Source organism: Aquarana catesbeiana, linkage group LG01 (assembly GCF_042186555.1).
Source record: "Aquarana catesbeiana isolate 2022-GZ linkage group LG01, ASM4218655v1, whole genome shotgun sequence".
Classification (NCBI taxonomy): domain Eukaryota; kingdom Metazoa; phylum Chordata; class Amphibia; order Anura; family Ranidae; genus Aquarana; species Aquarana catesbeiana.
In genome coordinates, this window is record NC_133324.1 from 110,186,148 (window position 1) to 110,209,710 (window position 23,563).

The 23,563-nt window shown below is 42.1% G+C and overlaps 1 protein-coding gene across 3 annotated transcripts in view; it reads right to left on the reverse strand.

Moving 5' to 3' along the window:
- ANKRD55 (ankyrin repeat domain 55) overlaps positions 1-18,249 on the reverse strand; it is a 171,484-nt gene extending 153,235 nt beyond the window's left edge. For 2 of the 3 annotated variants that reach the window (XM_073622890.1, XM_073622898.1), the window contains exon 1: positions 17,781-18,249. In XM_073622890.1, coding sequence (XP_073478991.1) covers positions 17,781-17,820 — 40 coding nt within the window. In that variant the 5' untranslated portion in view covers positions 17,821-18,249. The remainder of the gene's footprint in view (positions 1-17,780) is intronic. The other variant, XM_073622880.1, reaches the window with a different exon arrangement.
- Between the last annotated feature and the right edge of the window lie 5,314 nt (positions 18,250-23,563).

The window sequence follows — 23,563 nt, forward strand, 5'->3', positions numbered from 1 at the left end:
ACCATGAATGCCAAAATGTACTGTGACATACTGAAGCAGAGCATGATCCCCTCCCTTCGGAGCCTGGGCCGCAGGGCAGTATTCCAAGACGACCACTGCCTTGCTAAAGAAGCTGAGGGTAAAGGTGATGGACTCGCCAAGCATGTCTCCAGACCTAAACCCTATTGAGCATCTGTGGGGCATCCTCAAACGGAAGGTGGAGGAGTGCAAGGTCTCTAACATCCACCAGCTCTGTGATGTCGTCATGGAGGAGTGGAAGAGGACTCCAGTGGCAACCTGTGAAGCTCTGGTGAACTCCATGCCCAAGAGGGTTAAGGCAGTGCTGGAAAATAATGGTGGCCACACAAAATATTGACACTTTGGGCCCAATTTGGACATTTTCACTTAGGGGTGTACTCACTTTTCTTGCCAGCGGTTTAGACATTAATGGCTGTGTGTTGAGTTATTTTGAGGGGACAGCAAATTTACACTGTTCTACAAGCTGTACACTCACTACTTTACATTGTAGCAAAGTGTCATTTCTTCAGTGTTGTCACATGAAAAGATAGAATAAAATATTTACAAAAATGTGAGGGTGTACTCACTTTTGAGAGATACTGTATAACAACCTTTGTTGCAGATTCCTACCTTTTGTTATTCTGAAGTAATCCATCCCTGTATGTTCCTCTGAGCCTCAGTGATGAGTGGGTCTAATGGGAGCAGTTTCATAATTATCGATCAGGTGTGCACCTGCAGGGCACTAATGAGGAAATCTGCTGGATCTGCATCTCTTTAGATGTGTTCCTTCTGGGAATGTCTCACAAAAAATGACATTTTTGTTGCAGAGGATGTCTGAAATCTGACTTGTATCTTAGGCAGACTTCTGGGAAAATTGGTGACCCAATCACACAAGCAGGAAATTATGTTTCTGGGGGGTGGTCAGTACAAACTCTTTGTACAGAACAACTCCAGGTAGCCATATTGCATTGAATTCTCAGAAAATTACAGTGGCTGCAGTTTGAAAAGGAAAGGTAATTTTTAATAACATTCAATTACAATATGACTTGTGTTCCAATTGTATACGGTATATTATTTTTTCTTTATTTGCTATTTTTTTCCCCACAAAAGTGGAGTTACCCTTTAAGGATTTAGAGGAGATCTGTAAAAAATAGTGGACCAAAATCCCTCCTGAGATGTGTGAAAACCTGGTCACCAACTACAAGAAATATCTGACCTCTGTGCTTGCCAACAAAGGTTTCTCCACCAAGTACTAAGTTATGTTTTGCTTGGGGGTCAAATACATATTTTACTCACTGAACTGCAACTTAATTTATAACATTTGTATCATATGTTTTTTCAGGATTTTTGGTTGATATTCTGCCTCTATCATTTAAAATACACTTATGATAAAAATTATAGACTCTTCATTTATTTTTAAGTGGACAAACTTACAAAATCTGCAGGGGATCAAATAATTATTTTGCCCACTATGTATATGTATGTATATATATGTATTATATAACATACATTGGCTATCACTGTTATCTGACATTTTTGGTTATGTAGGATACCTGGTACTCAGATGCACTGAGTGGGTCCCCCTGCAGGCTGCTACATGACTATAGTGGCACCTCTATTTACGAGTAACGCGGTTAACAAGCGTTTCGCAAACCGAGCACTGTATTTCTAAAATTCCTAACTCGGTTTGCGAGTGTTGTCTCCCAAGCGAGCAGGATTCAGGCCAAAAGCGGTGTGCAGTACCGCTTTTGGCCTGAGGTGGGGGCACCGGAGCCGAGCCGAAAGTTGCTGATCGGTGCAGTTCAGAAATGCACGGAAAGGCCCGAGGACAGTTCGGCTGACCTCAGCAAACCTCGGAAAGGCTCGTGAACGGAGTATTTCCGAGGTTTGCCTGGGTCCGCCGAAGTGTCCCTCGGGCCTTTTCGGCTGTTTCCAAGGCTCTCCGCCCACCCCCGGCCGCATGTGATATTGCATCCCATTGAAGTCAATCCGGAATTAATTATTTTCATTTCCATTGACTTCAATGGGAAAACTTGCTTTGATATGCGAGTACATTGGATTATGAGCATAGTCCCGGAATGGATTATGCTCGTAATCCGAGGTTCCACTGTACTGTGTCCTGTAGTCATGTAGCAGCCAGCAGGAGAAACCATATACTCCCATGACGGGATGCGCTATCTGACATGCTCATAAGTGTTGGTAGCTCTGCAACAAAGAGAGCAGTTTACTAACTGCTAGAGATGGACCGAACACCTCGCTCACCCCCTCCCCCCCCGGTTTGGTTTGCTCAAGAACTTTCAAAGGTCGCAAAAGTTCAGAAATGGACTAGGAACCCCATTGAGGTCTATGGGACCCAAACTGGAAAAATCAAGTGTGCCCATTTTGAAGGCTTATATGCAAGTTATTGGGCATACAAAGGGTATGAGGGTCCAGAGTACTGCCCTGGCGGACATGTATCAATGAAAAAAGTTTTTAAAAAAATATAATTTTTAAATGAGCAGAGGAACTGCAGTCTGCTCACATAATTTGTAATAAAAAACATCTTTGCCATTCTGAAGCTTCCCTCCAACCACTTTGCATATTATTTTATATATACTATGATTCTGTACTTGCCAAATATGCTGCAGAAATCTCCCTTCACTGAGTCTGGCTGTAACCATTTTAACTGTGGGCAGCTGAAGCTGCTGCCTGTTCACTTCCTGGATTTACAGACACACCGAGGCACACCTCCAGCTCTGCAGCTCTCATTGGCCCTCTTATGACTCACCCTCCCCCCCTTCCTGGCAAACTCTCACGAGAGTGAGAGGGAGCTGTGCATGATGGTAAGCCTAGGCTTTTCACCAGACAAGAAATAGGAAGTGGGCTGTATAAAGTATTTACTGGCAGAAAAAAAATGTTTTACTATCCAACGTTAAAACAACAAGGGCAGAAGATTTAATAGATGGAAAGATGAAAAAATGACTGAAGTCCCGCTTTAACCACTTCAATACAGGGCACTTATGCCCTGTACACACGGGTGGACTTTTCGGTAACAAAGAGACGGTCTTTCCGACGGATATTCAACGGACTTTCGACGGACTTCGACAGACTTTCAAACGACCGGACTTGCCTACACACGATCACACCAAAGTCCGACGGATTTGTACGTGATGACGTACGACTGGACTAAAATAAGGAAGTTGATAGCCAGCAGCCAATAGCTGCCCTAGCGTCGGTTTTCGTCCGTCTGACTAGCATACAGACGAGCAGATTTCTCGATAGGAACTGGGTCTGGCGGAGTTCCGATGTAAAGATTTGAAACATGTTCCAATTCTAAAGTCCGTCAGATTTTCGACAGAAACAGTCCGCTGAAGATCCGATGAAGCCCACACACGGTCTGATTGTCCACCGGATTCGGTCCGTCGGAGTCCAGGGCATTATACACCTTCCTGCCCAGACCAATTTTCAGCTTTCAGCGCTTTCGCACTTTGAATGACTATTGCATGGTAATGCTACACTGTACCCAAACTAAATTTTTATCATTTTGTTCCCACAAATAGAGCTTTCTTTTGGTGGTATTTGATCACCTCTGGGATTTTTATTTTTTGCTAAACAAATAAAAAAAGACCGAAAATGTTTTTGTTTCTGTTACAAAACTTTGTAAATAAGTAAGTTTTCTCCTTCACTGATGGGCACTGATGGGGCTGAACTGACGGGCACTGATAAGGCGGCACTGATTGGCACCGATGAGGTGGCATTGATGAGGTGGCACTGATGGGCACTAATATGTGGCACTGATAGGCGGCACTGATATACAGCACTGATGGGTAGACACAGGTGGCACTGAAAGGCGGCATGGATGGGCACTGATAGGTGGCACAGATGGGCACTGACAGGTGGCACAGATGGGCATTGATGTACACTAAGAGATGGTACTGATGGATGCCAATCAGTGCCAAACAATAATGCCTGCCAATCAGTGATGCCCATTGTGGGCACTGATTGGCATCCATTGTGGGCACTGATTGGGAACCCTGGTGGTCTAGGGTGGCATATCTGGTGGTGACATCCCTGGTGGCATCCCTGGTGGTCCAGTGTGGGCATCCTCGGGGGGGGGGGGGCTGCACTGATAATCAATCAGTACAGACCCCCCTGTCAGAGGAGAAGCCGATCGGCTCTCCTCTACTCGCATCTGACAGACACGAGTGAGGAAGAGCCGGTCAATGGCTCTTCCTGTTTACAACGTGATTAGCTGTGATTGGATACGGCTGATCACGTGGTAAAGAATCTCTGTCAGATTCTTTACCTAGATCAGAGTTGCAGTGTGTCAGACTGACACACCGCAACAACCGCTGCAATGGGCGCCCGCGGGGGCGCGCAGCGGCTTGATATCTTGGCGACGTCATATGACGTCTGGTCAGGATATCGAGACCACTTTGCCGCTGTCATTTTGCTATATGCCGGGCGGCAAGTGGTTAAAGTGAAGCAATAAATATTAAAAATTCTTTTAAATATAGTGCCTGGGGGGTCCCCTTAAGCTGGGTACACACTATTAGTTTTAATCGTTCAACCCCGGGGGGGTTGAACAAAAAATACTGTCAACTCTGGTCGGAGCCGCTGTACTAACCAGTGCTGAGCTGTGGTGTTCTGACAGGCAGATGGCCCCCGCCAGAACACTCCAATCAGTGCTCTCTGCCATTGGTTTTTCAGCATGCACATCTGACATACACATGGGCAGAATGTCAGCCGCTTTTTTTTTTGAACCGGCAAATGTCCACCCACATTCTGTCCATGTGTACGGGGCTTTAGTCTGCCTGTAAAGTGGCGCATCTGTATCGTGTATAGAACCTGCTGCAGCAAAACTGATATATATATATAAAAAGACATTTAAATAGAGGGTTATTACCAAAATGTAATAGAGATGGGGAAATGTGTACTTGGATGCACTTTAATCAATGAAAAGTGGTGTTTGGTGCACTTTAACTTGAGTACTCACTACACAGACACACTCTAGTGGCAGACTACAATATACTGCAGTAAAACTGCACTAACGCACTTCAATATACTGCAGTAAAACTGCACTAACGCACTTCAATATACTGCAGTAAAAGTGCCCTGACCTACTACAATATATTGCAGTAAAACTGCCCTGACCCACTACAATATATTGCAGTAAAACTGCCCTGACCCACTACAATATACTGCAGTAAAACTGCCCTGATATTCTACACTGACACACTTCAATATACTGCAGTAAACCTGCCCTGACACACCAAACTGGCACTAAAGTAAAAAAGGAAGGTCACACTATACTCATGCAGAACATATTAGCGCTGTGGGAGGCATACCCATATCAACACTGACTGCATTAATGGGGGAATCGAGCGATTTTCTTTCCTTCCACAAGTGATGGTAGGAAAGAAAATCGAGTCATCTATGGGCTGCTTATAGCCGCTCAGATCACTTTTAAATTATAGAGCTAGGATTGGCAGCCATGATCCCGGTATAATCACTGAAACCAGAGGACGTACAGGTACGTCCATTTGCGGGAAGTAGTTAATAGATTGTTTGTTGAGAGACCATATTTTCGATTGATATGTGCAGTCCATTCAGACCAATACTATGTGTGTAACATCGTTTGATAACGCAAGCAAGCTTTCACTAATAGTCCCCTGCTGGGAAAACATCTTTATAAGTATATATCCTGTATTAAACAGAGGGGTGCTAAATGGTTATTTTCATCATATGATTACAGCAGCAAAAATGTTTAATTGCTAACTCATGTTATGCTAAAGCATTGCAGTGAACAACTGAGCAGTAATAGATCTGTAGGTGATTTTTTTTTTTTGCACAGTAAAAACTGTTGTGACTTTAAGGGCTTGTTCTAACCATAGCGCATGTAGCACATACCCCAGACCAGGCTGGCTGATTTATCCCAGGTTCCACTTCCATTCCCTGTGAGGCACATGGTTGCCAGGCACACATCAGTTCACAGTCTTTTACCTAAATAAACAGGCAGTGCATGTCTTTGCTGTCTAATGCTGATTTAAACTTGGGTAGGGTGTGGGTGAGTCTTGGGATATTCCAAACTAGCAAAAAGATAATGGAAGACACTTCTAACTGTACTGCTTCCTCAGGGTGCAACCACCCTCTTGAATTCAGTGTCTACTGAACTACAACTCAGGGAACGCCATTGCAAAGGTAAAGCCTGAGTCCATAAAATGGAAAGAGCTCTCCCAAAATTTAGCAAAAACAGTCTCTGGGATCTTTTAGGCTTGTGCTCACTGTGCCCTGTGTACATGAATGCTTTCTTGCAGTACCAGCCAACCTCTGAACTGTATTCCTAAAGGTTAAGTCCACCGTGGACTTCCTGCACCACTCTTCAGGAACTCTAGACGTGGGCCCCCTAGCTCTAGCTGGAGCTGGGACTCAGACAGCCTCTTCTAAGCTGCAGCAATCAGCTCCAGAGGGCCACAGCCCTCAGGCTTGGTCTTCTACCACGGGACAAAGACCCTGCTGTTCCAGGCCCCAGCCATTTTATACCTACCTCAGCTCCCTACTGGCCATTCTCCCTGCCAGGGAGAACCTCTTTCACCCACTAAAATGTGGAACCTACCAGAAACCATTGGGAAGCAGTCAAGCCTACCACCAGCAGAACCCAGAACAACCAAAATCAATTCAGCACCACTCCACTGCTACAGGGGAGCCAAAAACAAAATTTGCCTCAACTGTTAGCAACTTAGCTAAGAGGGTGCTGTGCGCAAATGTACACACGCAAGAGCATGTATTTTTAAGTTGCACTGTGCTGCAATGCATTTTGTAAAAACTTTTTTCTTTTTGTTTAGATTGCATGTTTGTCAGCGGTGCAGAGTAGGTAAATACTTGCTGACTGGATCTTATGCGTGCACTTAATAACCAGGGAGCCAGAACATAGACCTCCTCGCTACCGGAGGACCTGTCATCTTATCAGGTACCACGCCTAATGACTGGTTGCTTTGTGTCATGAACTTGCGCTTGGCTACTCTTAGCAATGGCTTTACTCTTCCTTGCCCTATTGAGTAAACACCCTACGACTGACTTGCATCATACCCCATATGTGCTGTACTGACCCAAAGTAGTGTATCTGGCATAGGGCACTTATGCACCCTTTCAGTGACTTCAGATCAGGCTCAGGCAAGAGTTAACAAACTTTACTGAAAATCCTGCAGCATAACAGGTTAAAGCGGAACTTCACCCAAAAGGTTTTGACAGATACCAGCTCCCACTTCTGGTCAGATGCTCCGTGGCAATCTGAGCCAGAAGTTTCCCCTCCTCCTTCCCCCGCAGCATTCTGGGACTATGGGACCATTCACAAAAGGCATGCGCAGTAGGTTTCCCTTACTTACAATGCCAGCGCCTGCACGCAAAGCAGATTAAAGAATTGGCTCGGGTGAGGACATCACTGGATCCCTAGACAGGTAAGTGTCTTTACATTAAAAGTCATCAGCTACAGTACTTGTAGCTGCTGACTTTTAATTTTTGGGGGGAGCCGGGAGCTCATCTTTAAGTGCAAACACAGTTCAATGCATCCATCCCTAACTAGCTACTCTACAGTGTGACTGCCAAGGCATATCTTGCAAAGGTGAGAGTCCATTACTTGGTGCAAGTCCATGCTGTGGCAGGAGAGCTTCAGGGAGCTCCTGGGTGGCTACTGGCTTTAAAGGGTTACATATTCTTCTTTAAAACCCTTGCTTCTGTTACCAAGTGGCTAGGGCAGAGCCCCCTCTGTAAAGCAGCTTGAGATTACATCTGTATGGGTGTCTCTGTCTTCTTTAGATGCAGTTTCCTGTGTGAACAGAGCCCTCCCCCCTTTTATACCAGAACAGGGAGAGAAGCAGAGCTCAGAAAGAGCGGGAACAGCAGAACTAGCATTAACCCTTCCCTAACCTGGGCAGACTAGCTAGTTTGCTAGCATGGTACATTCCCTTTGTAGGCAGCTGCCTACAGCCTGCCTACATGCTATTATTATGCGCTGGAGCATGCCACGACTACAGCATGTCTGAATGATCTACACAAAAAAGTAATATTTTCCTTAATGCAAACCAATTCAGCACATCGGTTTGAGCTGAAGCCACAGGACATAAGGACACAAATTGCCTTTTTCTTCCATTAACCCCTGTTTACACCAATGCGTCTTGTCATGCGATTTGACATTTTGCACCCGATCTGTGCCTATGGAACTGTCCCAATCGGTGCGACTCTGACTTAACATGGAGTCGCACAGATGTCAGCAAGCTACACATGAAATCGCACTGACCGGCAGCTTTGAAATTGCACTGAAGTAGTGCAATTATAAAGCTGCATTCAGTGTGAATGAAGTCTTATGCCACAAGCCCTTATCTCTGATGCAGCCAACTTTGTGATGTGAGGTTTGCACTGTGAAACCACATTCCCTTTTCTGTAGGGAAATGTAACAACACTAGAATAATCCCATAGAATTGATCGCATGATGGTGAATTCCTGTGATCTATAACAAACTTGTTTAATCGCTATCATTCAGGAGCTAACCGATTAAGATGGAGTTCTGCACAAAGTGATCTAAGAGATTGCAGTGCTCACACTATAAGGTCCTGTAGAGTCAATTACCTACTGCTCCCATGACTCCTCTTAGTGGAGTGTTTGCATTATTTGACCTCTGCTTGTAAAAGCACTTATAGGCACGAGAACACTGCTTGGAATGATCAATTAATCATGATATAAAATATGCTTTGATTGCTATAGCCTTCCTTTCCAAAATGCATGGCATTGGCTCTGATGAAGCTGTGAAGAAACATGTTAGCCTTTTTGAGAAGGTCATTGCTACATAAGGATTTTACTTTGCTGCAAGATTGCTCTGCACCTACACTCATCATCTTGGATTCTGATGAGAATCTTATCTGAGATACCATGAAAGGGTTTTCCAGCCTCAGGAAGCTTTGGGTTTCTGGTGATAAATGTGGACTATGTGACCTTTAAATGTCAGGTCAGATAACATCCGATGAGTGCGGCTTCATGATGGTGGTGTGCATTGTACATAAAATGTTAAACACTCTCGTCTGTCCGTGTATTGCGAGATTTGTTCTTGGACCCCATCTCTTCAATATCTGTATTCACAATGTTGGCCGCCTGATTAGCTCATCTGGTGCTCAGTCTATGCAGAAGATATTTCGACTTATATTCTCACTTTCCTATTGCCTCATGTTTTCTGATATTTGCTATCTCTGATTTTCAATCCTCTAATTTCCTTAATGTGCACAGCTGGACAATAAGAGAAAATACATTCAGTGCATTTCAGCAATACATGCACATGTCTGTGGTCCTGCAAGAAATCCAGTGAACTCCTCAACCTTAATGTAGGCCAGCACAGGAGAACTTAGGCAGGGCTGACAACACTGCTAGAAAATTTACTGCAGCAGAGGCAGCACTGTCAGCTTACTACAAGATACAGTGGGTGATCACTGAAATTCTGGTAGGATAAATAGGTATTTTTCTATAAATGCAGTATTTTTTAAAGAGATGTACTAAATATTTTTTTTTATTGTACACAGACATAGGCTTAAATCTGAATTCCAAGTATGAACTTTATTGCATACTTACATTGGACACGTTTGGACTAATGTAAGTATACAAATCTAATAGTTGATGGACCACTGGAGAAGCTGACAATCACTCTAGTAATCAGTGCTACTACAGTGATAGCAGCGATCTTCTGGGTCCTGTGTCGAGCGGTGATTGTCCCATCTCTACACCTCATCCAATCAGAGAATACTTTGTATTTATTGAAAAAAATACAATGCATTCTGTGAATGGCAGCAGTGCTGAGCAAGGAACCCCCTGCAGGAGGGAAGCCACTCGGTCCCAGAGGATCACTAAGTGGCAGCCTGTCCATCACTCAGTGGCGCTCCTAATCAATGTGCCCGGCCCCTACTCTACAGGGTGCCAGGCGCATAGATTCCAACGGGGTTTTTTTTTTTTAAGCACTTGATTAGAGCCCAAGGCTCTAATTGGCTTCAAAAAAGGGTGGGCTTGGGGCCAATCAGGAAGCGGGTCCTGAGACCCAGTTGGCCAGGGAGCCTTAGGATTCCCTGGGCAATCGGGTCTCAGGACACACTTCCTGTTCAGCCGGGAGGAGAAGCAACGGCCCCGGCTCTCCCTTCCCCCTGCCTCCTAAGTTAAGTGCAGTCTCCCATTGGGGGGGGGGGGGGGGGGGGCTGGGGGTGGCGGTGGAATGGTGGCGTTAGTTTGCATCCCCCCCCCCCCCCCCCCCCGAAATATTTAGCAACAGCCACCACTGGGATCACTGTTATCACTGTAGCAGCACCAACATTTAAATTACAAAGAAAAAGAACCACTGGACTTTAAAGGCAGATTGGACCGAAAATATCATTAAAAATTTATAATTTATATGTACATAGAAAAAGAAAAATACATACACATACACAATTTCATTTACAAAGAGCACATTTATATATATACGATCAGCCGAAATGGCCTCAAATCATACTTGATATTACAGATTCACAAATGTGTGAGACCCTGTTCTCCTAAATTAAATCCTTCTCTTGCTGCCACTTTTTTAAAACTAAAAATCTAAAATATTAGTGCCTGCCCCCCAAATACATCTCAGCTCGACTTTTGTAAAACTTTACTTTCTCGTCTACCAACAAATGGACACCACTGCAATAATCTGGAAATTAGCAAAAAAAATTTAAAAATGTATAGAAAGACCCGATTGTACAAAGCTTCGTAGATTAACAGAAGACATGTAAAGTGGATTATTTTAGTAGCTGGCAGTCAACGGAGGGGTTTGACAGGAAAGTACAACACCGGAGAAAAGAGAAGAGAGGACGAGTCCTTTCAAGTCTGTTCTCATTCCAGTTTTGTGCCTCTCTATCAGTCTGTTCATTGGCTCTCTACAATCCAACCCTTCATATATTTTTATACATTGTCAAGAAACCTGAAAGCTGTTGTTCAGAGCCAATGTACTGAGCCAAAGTGAGAAGCTGTGTGTGTGTCAATGGACGCACACAGCCTAGCTCAGAATCAAGCCTGCACGTCTGCCTCCATAGCAAGCCCTTGTTGTGGGGGCAGACACAGAAGAGGAGGAGCCCAGATCGCCCGTGAGGGACCCTAGAAGAGGAGGTTTGTGGCTGCTCTGTGCAATACCATTGCACAGAACAGGTGAGTATAATATGTTTATAATTTTAATTTGTAAAAAATTGCCTTTACAAATGCTTTAAGCTTTTTTTTTATAACTTCAATACCAGTATGACTCTTCATTTTCAAAAAATTTTGGAAAAAAAAGATTTTTTTTATGGGGGGTTCCCTTACTGTCCTGGCATGTTTAACAGAAAGTAAGGGAAACAGTTTTTTGGTCTTTTTTTTCTTTATATAGTAAAAGATTAAAAAACAGTGGTTATTAACCAGCACCGGAAGGATTTACCCCCTTCCTGACCAGAGCACTTTTTGCGATTCGGCACTGTGTCACTTTAACTGACAATTGCGCGGTCGTGCGACGTTGCACCCAAACAAAATTGACCTCCTTTTTTCCCCACCAACATAGCTTTCTTTTGGTGGTATTTGATCACCTCTGCAGTTTTTATTTTTTGCGCTATAAACAAAAAAAAAGAGCGACAATTTTGAAAAAGAAGCAATATGTTTTACTTTTTGCTATAATAAATATCCCCCAAAAATATATAAAAAAAATTTTTTTTCCTCAGTTTAGGCCGATATGTATTCTTCTACATATTTTTGGTAAAAAAAAAATCTCAATAAGCGTACATTGATTGGTTTACGCAAAACTTATAGCGTTTACAAAATAGGGGATAGTTTTATGGCATTTTTATTATTAATTTTTTTTTATTAGTAATGGTGGCGATCTGCGATTTTTATCATGACTGCGACATTATGGCGGACACATCGGACACTTTTGACACTATTTTGGGACCATTGTCATTTATACAGCCATCAGTGCTATGAAAATGCACTGATTACTGTGTAAATAACACTGGCAGGGTAGGGGTTAAACACTAGGGGGCGATCAAGGGGTTAAGTGTGTCCTAGTGAGTGATTCTAACTGTGGGGGGGTAGGCTACCACTGACATGACAGCAATCACTGCTCCCGATGATAGGGAGCAGTGATCTCTGTCGTGTCACTGTGCAGAATGGGGAAATGCCTTGTTTACATAGGCATCTCCCCGTTCTTCCGCTCCGTGACACAATCGCGGGCACCCGGCGGACATCGAGTGCGCGCCCACAATGCCGCATCTTAAGGGGGACGTACCTGTATGCCCATACATATATTGTTGCATGCTGGTCGGCATGTGGTTAAAGTGGTTCTAAAGGCAGAAGGTTTTTTCTTAATGCATTATTCTGTGTGCAGCAGCCACACTCTGCCCCCCCTAATACTTACCTGAGCCCCATCTCGATCCAGCGATGTTGCAGTAGAGACTCAGCTGTCTGGGACTCTCCACCCGATTAAACACACCAATGGCACCCGTTACTCTCAATCAAAGTCAGTAAGCCAATGAGGAGAGAGAGGGTGCGTGGTCAAGCCACGGCTCCATGTCTGAATAGACGCACAAAGCAGCAGCTCGGCTCGGGTGCCCTCATAGCAAGCTGCTTGCTGTGGGGGACACTCAGCAGGAGGAGGGGCCAGAAGTGCCAGCAAGGGACCCGAGAGGAGGAGGATCTGACCAGAACATGTTTGTCATTTTTAAACCCCCCCCCCCCCAAAAAAACAGAACTTTAAAAAAGACTTTAATATCACTTTAAATACCACCAGAAGAAAGCGCTATCTGTCTAAAAAAAAAAAAGGTGAAAAATTCACATGTTGCACGACGGAGTCATTTTCAGTCAAACTATCACAGCACTGAAAACTGCAAAAATGGCCTGGTAATAAACAAAGGTGAACACAGGCTGGTACTAAAGTGGTTAAGAACCTCATAATCAGTAAGCTGTTTTATATAAAGGGATTGTTGTTCTTCTGCCATTACAATTGGGTTATATTATGTGACCAGATAGTGCTTATCAGGCTTAATGCTATATCACTGTTGTACATTAGACAATATGATCTTTGCAGGCATTCTAGCGTCGTTATGGCGACATGTCTGTAAACATTTTAACACGTCTGTCATTTTTGGGTCAGTTGTCTATTAAAAAAAAAAAAAAACACAAGTTGATGTATTAATTAGGCTACTGGCCTATTCTAGGTTACTGCAATGAGCTTTGCACTGCAAAAGGCAGCTTAGCTCCATCTGGATTTCCATAGCAACCTGTACATGTCAAATTGGTTCCCCTAGTGTTTATTCTGCCAGAAGCCACTCCGAGCACACAGTATATTTCCTACAATACGGAACAGGGAGGCCCATTGTGGCGATATAAACTCAGACGCTGTACTGTTGCAGTGACACATGAATTACACATTGTCATGCTAATCGCAATCAGTTTAGTGAAGCATTGTAACGCAACAGGGCTGAGCCAGATGCCCACAACAGAGCGTCACTGTTAAGAAACATAACCTTCCTTCGCCTTGTGTCTCACTCTGAGGGTCTCTAGCCCCATCATGAACATCCAACACGTCACATGCGTGCAGTTACCTGGAGGCGGAACCAGTGGAAATTGCACTTGAGAGATGCTAAGACTTCATTTGTAAAGGCAAAGTGTTAAAAGCTGTGGTCACAGAGCAGACTTCATTGTTTTACTGAATATAGAAAACCGAAATCTGATTCATTTATGGTTTACTATATACATGCACAACCCATGGCTTCTTGGGGCTCAAGATTGGAAGCACTGGGATACATGAATGATTCCCAAAGTAATAAAGAGAATTTGTCAAGTATGAGCAGCTATATTCATTCAACAGTTTCGGGAGCAGAGGTCATTAATGCCAAGAAGCACTGACCAAATTTAAAAGCGCCAGATAACTTTTTTTGTCTGAATAGAAAAAGAAAAGAGGGTGCACTGGTCTAGTGCATTATACAACTGATTTGTTAAAAGATATGAATAAATCATAAAGACGTCTATTAACCAATTCAGCCCCGGAAGATTTTACCCCCTTCCTGACCAGAGCACTTTTTACAATTTGGCACTGTGTCGTTTTAACTGACAATTGCACGGTCGTGCGACGCAATACCCAAAACAAAATTTGCGTCCTTTTTTCTCTACAAATAGAGCTTTCTTTTGGTGGTATTTGATCACCTCTGCGGTTTTTATTTTTTGTGCTATAAACAAAAAAAGAGCGACAATTTTGAGAAATACCCAATGTTTTGAACTTTTTGCTATTATGATAATCCTCCAATTTAAAAAAAAAACAAAAAAACACATTTCTTCATCAGTTTAGGCCAATATATATTCTTCTACATATTTTTAGTAAAAAAAAAAAACGCAATAAGGGTATATTGATTGGTTTGCGCAAAAGTTATAGTATCTACAAACTATGAGAAAGATTTGTGCCATTTTTATGGCTTTTTATTATTTTCTTTTTTTTTTTTACTAGTAATGGCAGCGATCTGAGATTTTTATCAGGACTGCGACATTATGGCGGACACTTTTGACACTTTTTTGAGACCATTGACAATTATACAGTGATCAGTGCTATAAAAATGTCCTGATTACTGTGTAAATGTCACTGGCAGGGAAGGGGTTAACACTAAGGGGTGATCAAGGGGTTAACTGTATGTCCTAGGGCGTGATTCTAACTGTTGGGGGATGGGAGTGACTAGGAGAGGAGCCATATTGTTTTTCCTACTTAGTAGGAACAAACAATATGGCTCCTCTCCTCTGACAGCACAGGGATTTGTGTGTTTCAAATCCCCGTGCTGGCGCTCGTGTGCGCAATCGCATTTGGCCGGCGATGATCATGCCCGCCGGCCACGCGCATCGGGTCCCCTGCCGTGCAGCGCACGCGCCCTCTGGTGACCGAAAAAGGGTAGGATGTACCCATACAGATTTCGCCCAGGAGAGCCATTCTGCCTCAGTATACAGTTGTGTTTAAAAGTTTACACACCCAGGCGGAATTTATAATTTCTTGGCCATTTTTCAGAGAATATGAATGATAACACAAAAACTTTTCTTTCACTCATGGTTAGCATTTGGCTGAAGCCATTTATTATCAATCAACTGTGTTTACTCTTTTTAAATCATATTGACAACAGAAACTAGCCAAATGACCCTGATCAAAAGTTTACATACCCCAGTTCTCAATACCTGTGTATTGCCCCCTTTAACATCAATGACGGCTTAATATCTTTTGTGGTATTTGTGGATGAAGCTCTTTATCTCCTCAGATGGTAAAGCTGCCCATTCCTCTTGGCAAAAAGCTTCCAGTTCCTGTAAATTCTTGGGCTGTCTTGTATGAACTGCAAGTTTGAGATCTCCCTAATGATGGCTCAATGATATTGAGGTCAGGAGACTGAGATGGCCACTCCAGAAACTTCACTTTATTCTGCTGTAGCCAATGACAGGTCGACTTGGCCTTGTGTTTTGGATCATTGTCATGTTGGAATGTCCAAGTAAGTCCCTTGCGCACCTTCCTGGCTGATGAATGCAAATGTTCCTCCAGTATTTTTTGATAACATACTCCATTCACCTTGCCATCAAATTTGACCAAATTTCCTGTGCCTTTGTAGCTCACACATCCCCAAAATATCAGCGATCCACCTCCGTGTTTCACAGTAGGAATGGTGTACCTTTCATCATAGGCCTTGTTGACTCCTCTCCAAATGTAGCGTTTATGGTGGTGGCCAAAAAGCTCAATTGTGGGCTCATCACTCCAAATGACTTTGTGCCAGAAGGTTTGTGGCTTTTCTCTGTGCTGTTTGGCATATTGTAAGCGGGATACTTTGTGGCATTTGCGTAGTAATGGCTTTCTTCCGGCGACTTGACCATGCAGCCCATCTTTCTTCAAGTGCCTACTTATTGTGCATCTTCAAACAGCCACACCACATGTTTTCAGAGAGTCCTATATTTCAACTGAAGTTATTTGTGGATTTTTCTTTGCATCCTGAACAATTTTCCTGAAAGCCTGAAATTTTAGTTACCTGACCGTGGTTTGGTTTCAACAGAACCCCTAATTTTCCACTTCTTGATTAGAGTTTGAAAACTGCTAATTGGCATTCTTAATTCCTTTAATATCTTTTTATATCCCTTTCCTGTTTTAAACAGTTCAACTACCTTTTCCCGCAGATCCTTTGACAATTATTTTGCTTTCCGCATGACTCAGAATCCAGAAACGTCAGTGCAGCACTGGATGAAAGATGCAAGGGTCTGTCAGGAGTCCAGAAACTCATTGACCTTACACACACACACATACTACAAGCAAACAGATCACAGGTGAGGATGGTTACCTTTAATAGCCATTCAAACCTCTTTGTGTCAACTTGTGTGCATGTTATCAGGCCCAAATCCCCAGGGTATGTAAACTTTTGATCAGGGTCATTTGGGTAGTTTCTGTTGTGATTATGATTTAAAAAGAGTAAACACAGTTGATTGATAATAAATGGCTTCAGCCAAACACTAACCATGGGTGAAAGAAATGTTTTTGTGTTATCATTCATATTCTCTGAAAAATGTGCAAGAAATCATAAATTCTGCCAGGGTATGTAAACTTATGAGCACAACTGTATCTGCGTGAGCTGCTCGGGAACCTGTTAACATAAGTTAAAAACACACTCGTCAGGCCACATGTGTGGCTATGTCTCATTGGTTGCTCAAATCACCGAACCTGGGAGTGAGGGGTCCTGGATGAGACCACCTCAGGCTGACGCATTTCGAAGGACTGGCCTTCTTTCTCAGAGCCTAACTTTAAATGGCTTAATTCACAGTACTTATAACTTTTCTGTCTGGCAGTAAGGTCTGAGAACTAAGAATACGCACACGTGCACATTCCTACTTCCCTGCTGTAGCATAGTTAATGGCCATTGGTATGGGGCATTATACCTGAAGACTGAAAAAGGGTGTATTGCTGTCACAAAGCAGTTTAAGAATGACAAAATAGTCTGCCCTGCATTATAGTAAAAATGACTAACTGGAACTGGTGCAAACGTGGAGAAACCAGGATACCGGCACTCCAAATGGCCATAGCAGTCTTTAAATAATAGGCAAACCATTACTGAATTGCACTACATTATTAAAAAGAAACCCCTATAAAGTGAACTTCTAATTTTGCCCCACTAGGGTAACTGCATGTTATAAAAGTGTAGGATAGAAAATGGTGTTATTGATAACAACCAATTTAATTTTTCCTTTTTATTTTCAGATTAACACTAAATAATGTCAGGTTTATCTGATTGGTATCTGTGGACAACACCATTACTTTCTTTTTCTGTCACTTTTTTAGAATGGACCATTAGTACTCTAAAATAATAGTATGGATTACACCGTAAAAGCCTAATACCAGCTAAATGAATATGTATAATACTGCAACTAAAAAAGTAAGTCAGACGTGAGAGTCACAAAAGTGGGTGAAGAAATTAGTTTTATGCAAATTACCACTATGAGTTGTTGCCGCTATAATTAAAAAAATATACATATAACTTAAGAAAGCAAGCTGTAATCGTTTTTTTTTAAAGATTGTGACCACTCAGTATAAGTGTGACATATACGTGACAGTCAAAGAATAGTCTCTCCTGCATACTCCACTATATCAAGGGACTTACTGGTCAATATTGGTCCTCTCATGTCATTCAATACAAAATACAGATAATTCATTTTGATTGAGAGACTTCATGCGATGGCCAAATTAACAGCAGATGGGCGACAGAAATTGCAAAAACAGTTCGACTTACCTTTATGTTGATCAAACACTGAGGAGTTGCTGAAATCCATGTTTTTTCTCTCTTTATTTGCAGAAAAGACGGTGTGTATGACATCAGCTGGGTTCCAGGATGGAGCTGCTATTTTACAGCAATATCTGCATGTGCTTATAGCATTGCCTTTGTATGTGATGACACAAAATTGCCTTATGGATACTGACTGGTGCCTGGGATAAATCACAGCATGGTATTCCTTGCTAGTTAGGATGCATGATGGAAATAAGATTCACTCATTGCTAAATGATGGCAAACCGTGTTGGCGAGCGAGTGTGGAATTGTGGTGAGTGAATCATGTCTTTTGTTATAACTGGTGTAGAGGAAATGCAGCTCTCTCCAGCATCAGAAACAGGAATGTTGCTATAAAGCAAATAGAGATCTCAGAGGATGAATGATTACCGGAGTCACAGAGCTGCGGACTGAGCATGTGCAAGGCTGTCTGTGTAGCACTGATTGTAATGTGCAGCACTCACTACAGATATCAAACACACTTAAAGTGTTGCAGGGGGAGGATGCTAACTGGATTCAAGGCAGAAAAGAATTATACCACAAAGAAATGTGAGAACACAAGATACATACAGTGCTGTGAAAAAGTATTTGCCCCCTTCCTGATTTAAATTTTTTTGCATATAATTTTTTTTTCCTTTATTTTTTGTTCCATAAATGTTTATTAGAATTTTTGAATTTTTGAAAGAAAAAAGACGTGTACAACAACATTATGCATAACATTCAATTCAAGTGCGGATACATTCGGTACATAAGAATAAGGAGGAAGATATAAGTGAAAAGGCACCCTACCAAACAGATGTGTCCAAGGATCTATGGAAAATACTTATTTCCGTACAAATATGTTTAGCATATAAAAAAAGGGTTAATAAGTCTGTCACCCTGATAATAACCCCGAATAACTACTGTATATCCATTCTGGATGCATACTGGGTGTCATAGAGAAAATTGCAGTTTTTTGCATATTTGTCACACTTAAAGTGGTTGGAAAGCACTGGTGCTTAAAAAAAAAAAAAAAAGGTCCTGCAAAGGCAATGTCATAATGTGCTAGTATGCATTGCATACTAGTACATCATAAGAAACTTACCTTAGAAAGAAGCCCTCCTGCGCCACGATGTCACCGCTGAGACAGCTGACATCTTCCCCCGGTCTCCCTTCCTGGTTCCCAGCCTCCGGCTACATGAGTGGCCGGGGGTGCGATGATGTCTAGTTTCCGGCATGGGCTCTGAAGGTCTGGAACTATAAGCCGGACCTTGAGAGCACATGTGCCGATGATATCATCGGCTGCATGCACTCTTAATATCTCCTAAATTGTGCAAGTTAAAGAGATATTCACAGTACCTACAGATAAGCCTTATCATAGGATTACCTGTAGGTACAAGTGGCAGTTGTACTAAACCAGTGTTATTAAACCGTTGGTATTTGACCCCATACAGACTTTCCAAAATATTCCCATCTTCATCCAGCCTATGCTGGAGATGTAACACCCATTTAGGTAATTTATTACATACACTTTAGGGATTTAAAGCTTTGTTGAGCTTTTGGAAGACAATTTCCTCCTTTTATTGGGTCTTACAAGTAATCTAACAGCACTCACACCAGCAATGGCCTTACTAGGGTTAAACTTAGATTTATACCTGCTTAATTATAGGATTATAGTAACCAATATCTTGTTTTCCTGGACCTCCCCATGTCAGCCTACTATGGGTCAGCCCTGCCCCCTCTGACCCCTCCAGGACCACCTCTTTCTTAGCCCATAAAGGGCGGCTGACTGCCCACCCCAGTGTTCTTTTTTCGTCCTCGCTCCGGACGCCTTTTAATGTTTATTTTTACATTTCATTTTTTTCTCCATCCAGCCAATCAACACTGTCCAGACTGAGGGTCCTGCAGCTTAATAGGACAGCCAGAGCAGAATTAAAACACCTCCTACAAGCTTTAATCAGGCACGGATAGAAGTCACAAGACTGCTCAAACTGCCGATGAAAAAAGGTATGTATTCAGTAGTATATTTTTACTAAACCCATTGCATTTCCATGTTAGGTGTACTGTGGGAGACCAGAAGTAGTGAATGCAGCATCCCGGGTTTAGTAACACTTTAAATTATTCGGATCATCAAACACATTTTAACATTACACAACTATAACCCGAGTAAATACAAAATGCAGTTTTTAAATGATGATTTATTTTATTAAGGGAAAAAAGCTGTCCTAACCTGCATGGCCCTACGTGAAAAAGTAATTGCCCCCTAAACCTAATAACTGGTTGTGCCACCCTTGACGGCAACAACTGCAATTAAGTGTTTGGGATGACTGACAATATTGTCTTTTATATATATATCTATCTATATATATATATATATATATATATATATATATATATATATATATATATATATATATATATAGATAGATATATATATGTATAGATAGATATAGATATCTATATCTATATATCTATAGATATAGATATATATAGATATATAGATATAGATATATATCTATATCTATATATCTATATATATCTATATCTATATCTAGATATAGATATATATATATATATCTATATCTAGATATAGATATATATATATATATAGATATATAGATATATATATACATATATATCTATATATCTATATAGATATATAGATATAGATATAGATATAGATATATATCTATATATATTTATTTATATATATAGATATATATCTATATCTATATATATAGATATATATAGATATAGATATATATCTATATCTATATATATCTATATATAGATATAGATATATATTTATATATATATAATATAGTCTTTCATATCGCTGTGGAGCAATTTTGGCCCACTCTTCTTTGCAGAATTGTTTTTTTTCAGCCACATTGGAGAATTTTCCAGCATGAACGGCCTGTTTAAGGTCATGATACAGCATCTCAATCTGATTTAAGTCCGGACTTTGACTAGGCCACTCCAAAACCTTTTTTTTTTTTTTTTGAGCCATTCATAGGTGGACTTGTTGGTGTATTTCGGATCATTGTCCTGCTGCATAAGCCAAGTGTTCTTGAGCTTGAGGTCACAAACTGATGGCTGGACATTCTCCTTCAGGATTTTATGGTAGAACACAGAATTCATGGTTCCATCAAATTATGGCAAGTCCTCCAGGTCCTTAAGCTGCAGCCTCAGGCCATTGTCAGACAACACTATGTCAGACAGCTTCTTTTTAAGTGATTTCTTGATTCAAGAGGTCTGGCAGTAATCAGGCCTGGGCGTGTCAAGTGTAATTTAACTCAGCTTTCCAAAAATGTGGTTAATCACAGTTCATTCACTGCACTGTGGATTAACTAATTTTTTTGTAATATTAAAATTTGTTTGATTAAAAAAAAAAAAAAAAAACATGTCATACTTACCTGCTCAGTGCAATGGTTTTGCACAGAGCACCCCGATCCTCTTCTTCTCAAATCCCCGCCAGTTGCACTGGCTCCTCCCCCTTCACCAGTGCCCCCAATACCAAGCCACTTGCTATGGGGGTACTGGTATGTGGTCGTTCCTGAGCCCTGCTCTATGCATCCATAAGACACATAGAGCCGCATCTCGGCCCCGCCCCTGCTCTCTCCTCATTGGCTCACAGGCTGTGATTGGCTCCCATTGCTGTCTCAGCCAATGAGGAGAGGAAGTCCTGGGACAGCCATTGCTCTCGTACACATTGCTGGATCGAGAGGGAGCTTGGGTGAGTATTAGGGAGTCTCAGCACACAGAAGTTTTTTTTCACTGTCATGCATAGAATGCATGACAGTAAAAAAACCATCAGCCTTTACAACCACTTTAAGTGTGACATATATGCAAAAAAATAAAAAATCAGAGGGGGGTAAAAACTGGTATTGGCAGCAGTAAACCATGTATGCCTTAAAAATAGCCCAAGCAGGTTTGCCCTGCTCTTTTATTCAGCAAGGCAGCTAACAATGAAGTTTCAATGCAAGAGTGCATAGCACAAAATAAACAAAACATCTGCTTGTTCCTGACTAACAGGGTACTCCTAACAGGTTTCCCAAAATTAATAGGCAGCCATTGTAGCTTTGAGGCTGGGTTCACACTATTGCAAATTGGATGCGGGAAACCCGCATCCAATTTGCAATAGCAGAAGATTTTGAAGGGCTCTCTATGGAACTGGTTCACATATCTCCGCTGCAGCTCTGGTGCGAATCTGCACAGGAGCCCTGTGCATCTTTTGGTCCATTTCAGGTCTGAATTCAGCCAAAAATTCAGGCTGAAATCAGACCTGAAACCATAAACCAGGACGCCCTGGACCCCTGCTGTGAGCCGCATTCGGCGAGAGTGTAAACCCAGCCTAAGTGTTCTATCAGCAGTCAGCCTTTTTACCCAACGATAGACTCCCACAGCAGAGAGAGCGAGAGAGATCCCTGAGCATCAGTCATCTCACATATAAAATGGCCTGTGGACAGCTGAGGGTATTATTGAGATCTGGCTCTCAGGTAAGATGTGGACCTAGAAATAGAGGCTTTTCCCACCCAAAACTATACAAATCCTCCAGGACCCAGAACAGGACTTACTGTAAGAATCCAAGAAAACAAAAAGTTTGTTTTCTCCATATGAGATAAAAACTCTGGAGCCATTCACCATTTGTAGGTAATAGACCTTGGTGACACATTTACAACATCCACAATCCTATACACATTTTGATTGAATGATGCATTTGCAGGTCTTGTTGGGGGAACGGATTTTAGGATATTTTATCACAGGTGACATTTGGATGGGGTTCAGCCCTTCTTTCCCAAGGTAACAAAAGGCGGTACAAATACTTTAAAAATAGGCCCACATCCACATTTACAGTATGTGCATCAATTACAACTACAATTTAAATGCACACTATATGTACTGTAGAAAAGTCCCTGGCCTCTTTAGGCCTTATAGTTACCTCCAGAGTTAGGGAGAGCTGACATCCTTCAGTGTAGAGTGGGTCACAAGGAATGGTGGGTGAATGCAAGATGAACAGGTGGGCGCCAGACACTTTTGAATGCAAAGAGATTTATTGTCTCTCAATCAGAACTGTGGGAGAGAGGGTTGGGGCCAGGACACCCTTAGGTATATGCAAAGATAATTAGCAGACTCTGAGACTTCTATAGTTAGACAGCTAGACAGGTGAAGGCCTCCAGCCGGACACCACTTTCTCTATAGGTAGGACCGCTGTCTCCTATGGCAACAATCTTGTAGCTGTTACTAACGGGAATTGTATACAACTATTTGTAACACGAACAGTCCTCAGATTACAATACAATCATTCACTGTGGGTCTTCATTCAATAAGCTCCCAGTCTCTCTCACTAGACTTCAGATCTACTAGCCACTGAATCCCCTGAGCTCTTTCACTTTAGCACTCAGTATCTTCCTCAAGTGTCACCCCCGCTTCCCTGCTGGGTCCCTTGCTTAGCACTCACAGATACTCTTCAAGCTCCACCCCTGCTGACACGTTCTCCGGTAGCAATGTGGATGGTCCCTTAGTGGCGATAGCTTTCCCTCTATTTCTGACCACAACTGTATATATAGTATGGTGAACCACAGAGGGAAATTATATAACTCTCTGTAAAGCGTTGCCAACATCCCAAAATATGTTGCAAAAAAGCAAGGACCCTAAAAGGGAAACCTTTGTACCCCGGTACAGTGGGACTTTACAGGCGAACAAAGCAGTTGAATTATAATAAAAACTATTTATTTATTGAAAATTGCTTAAAGAAGCATAAAAACATG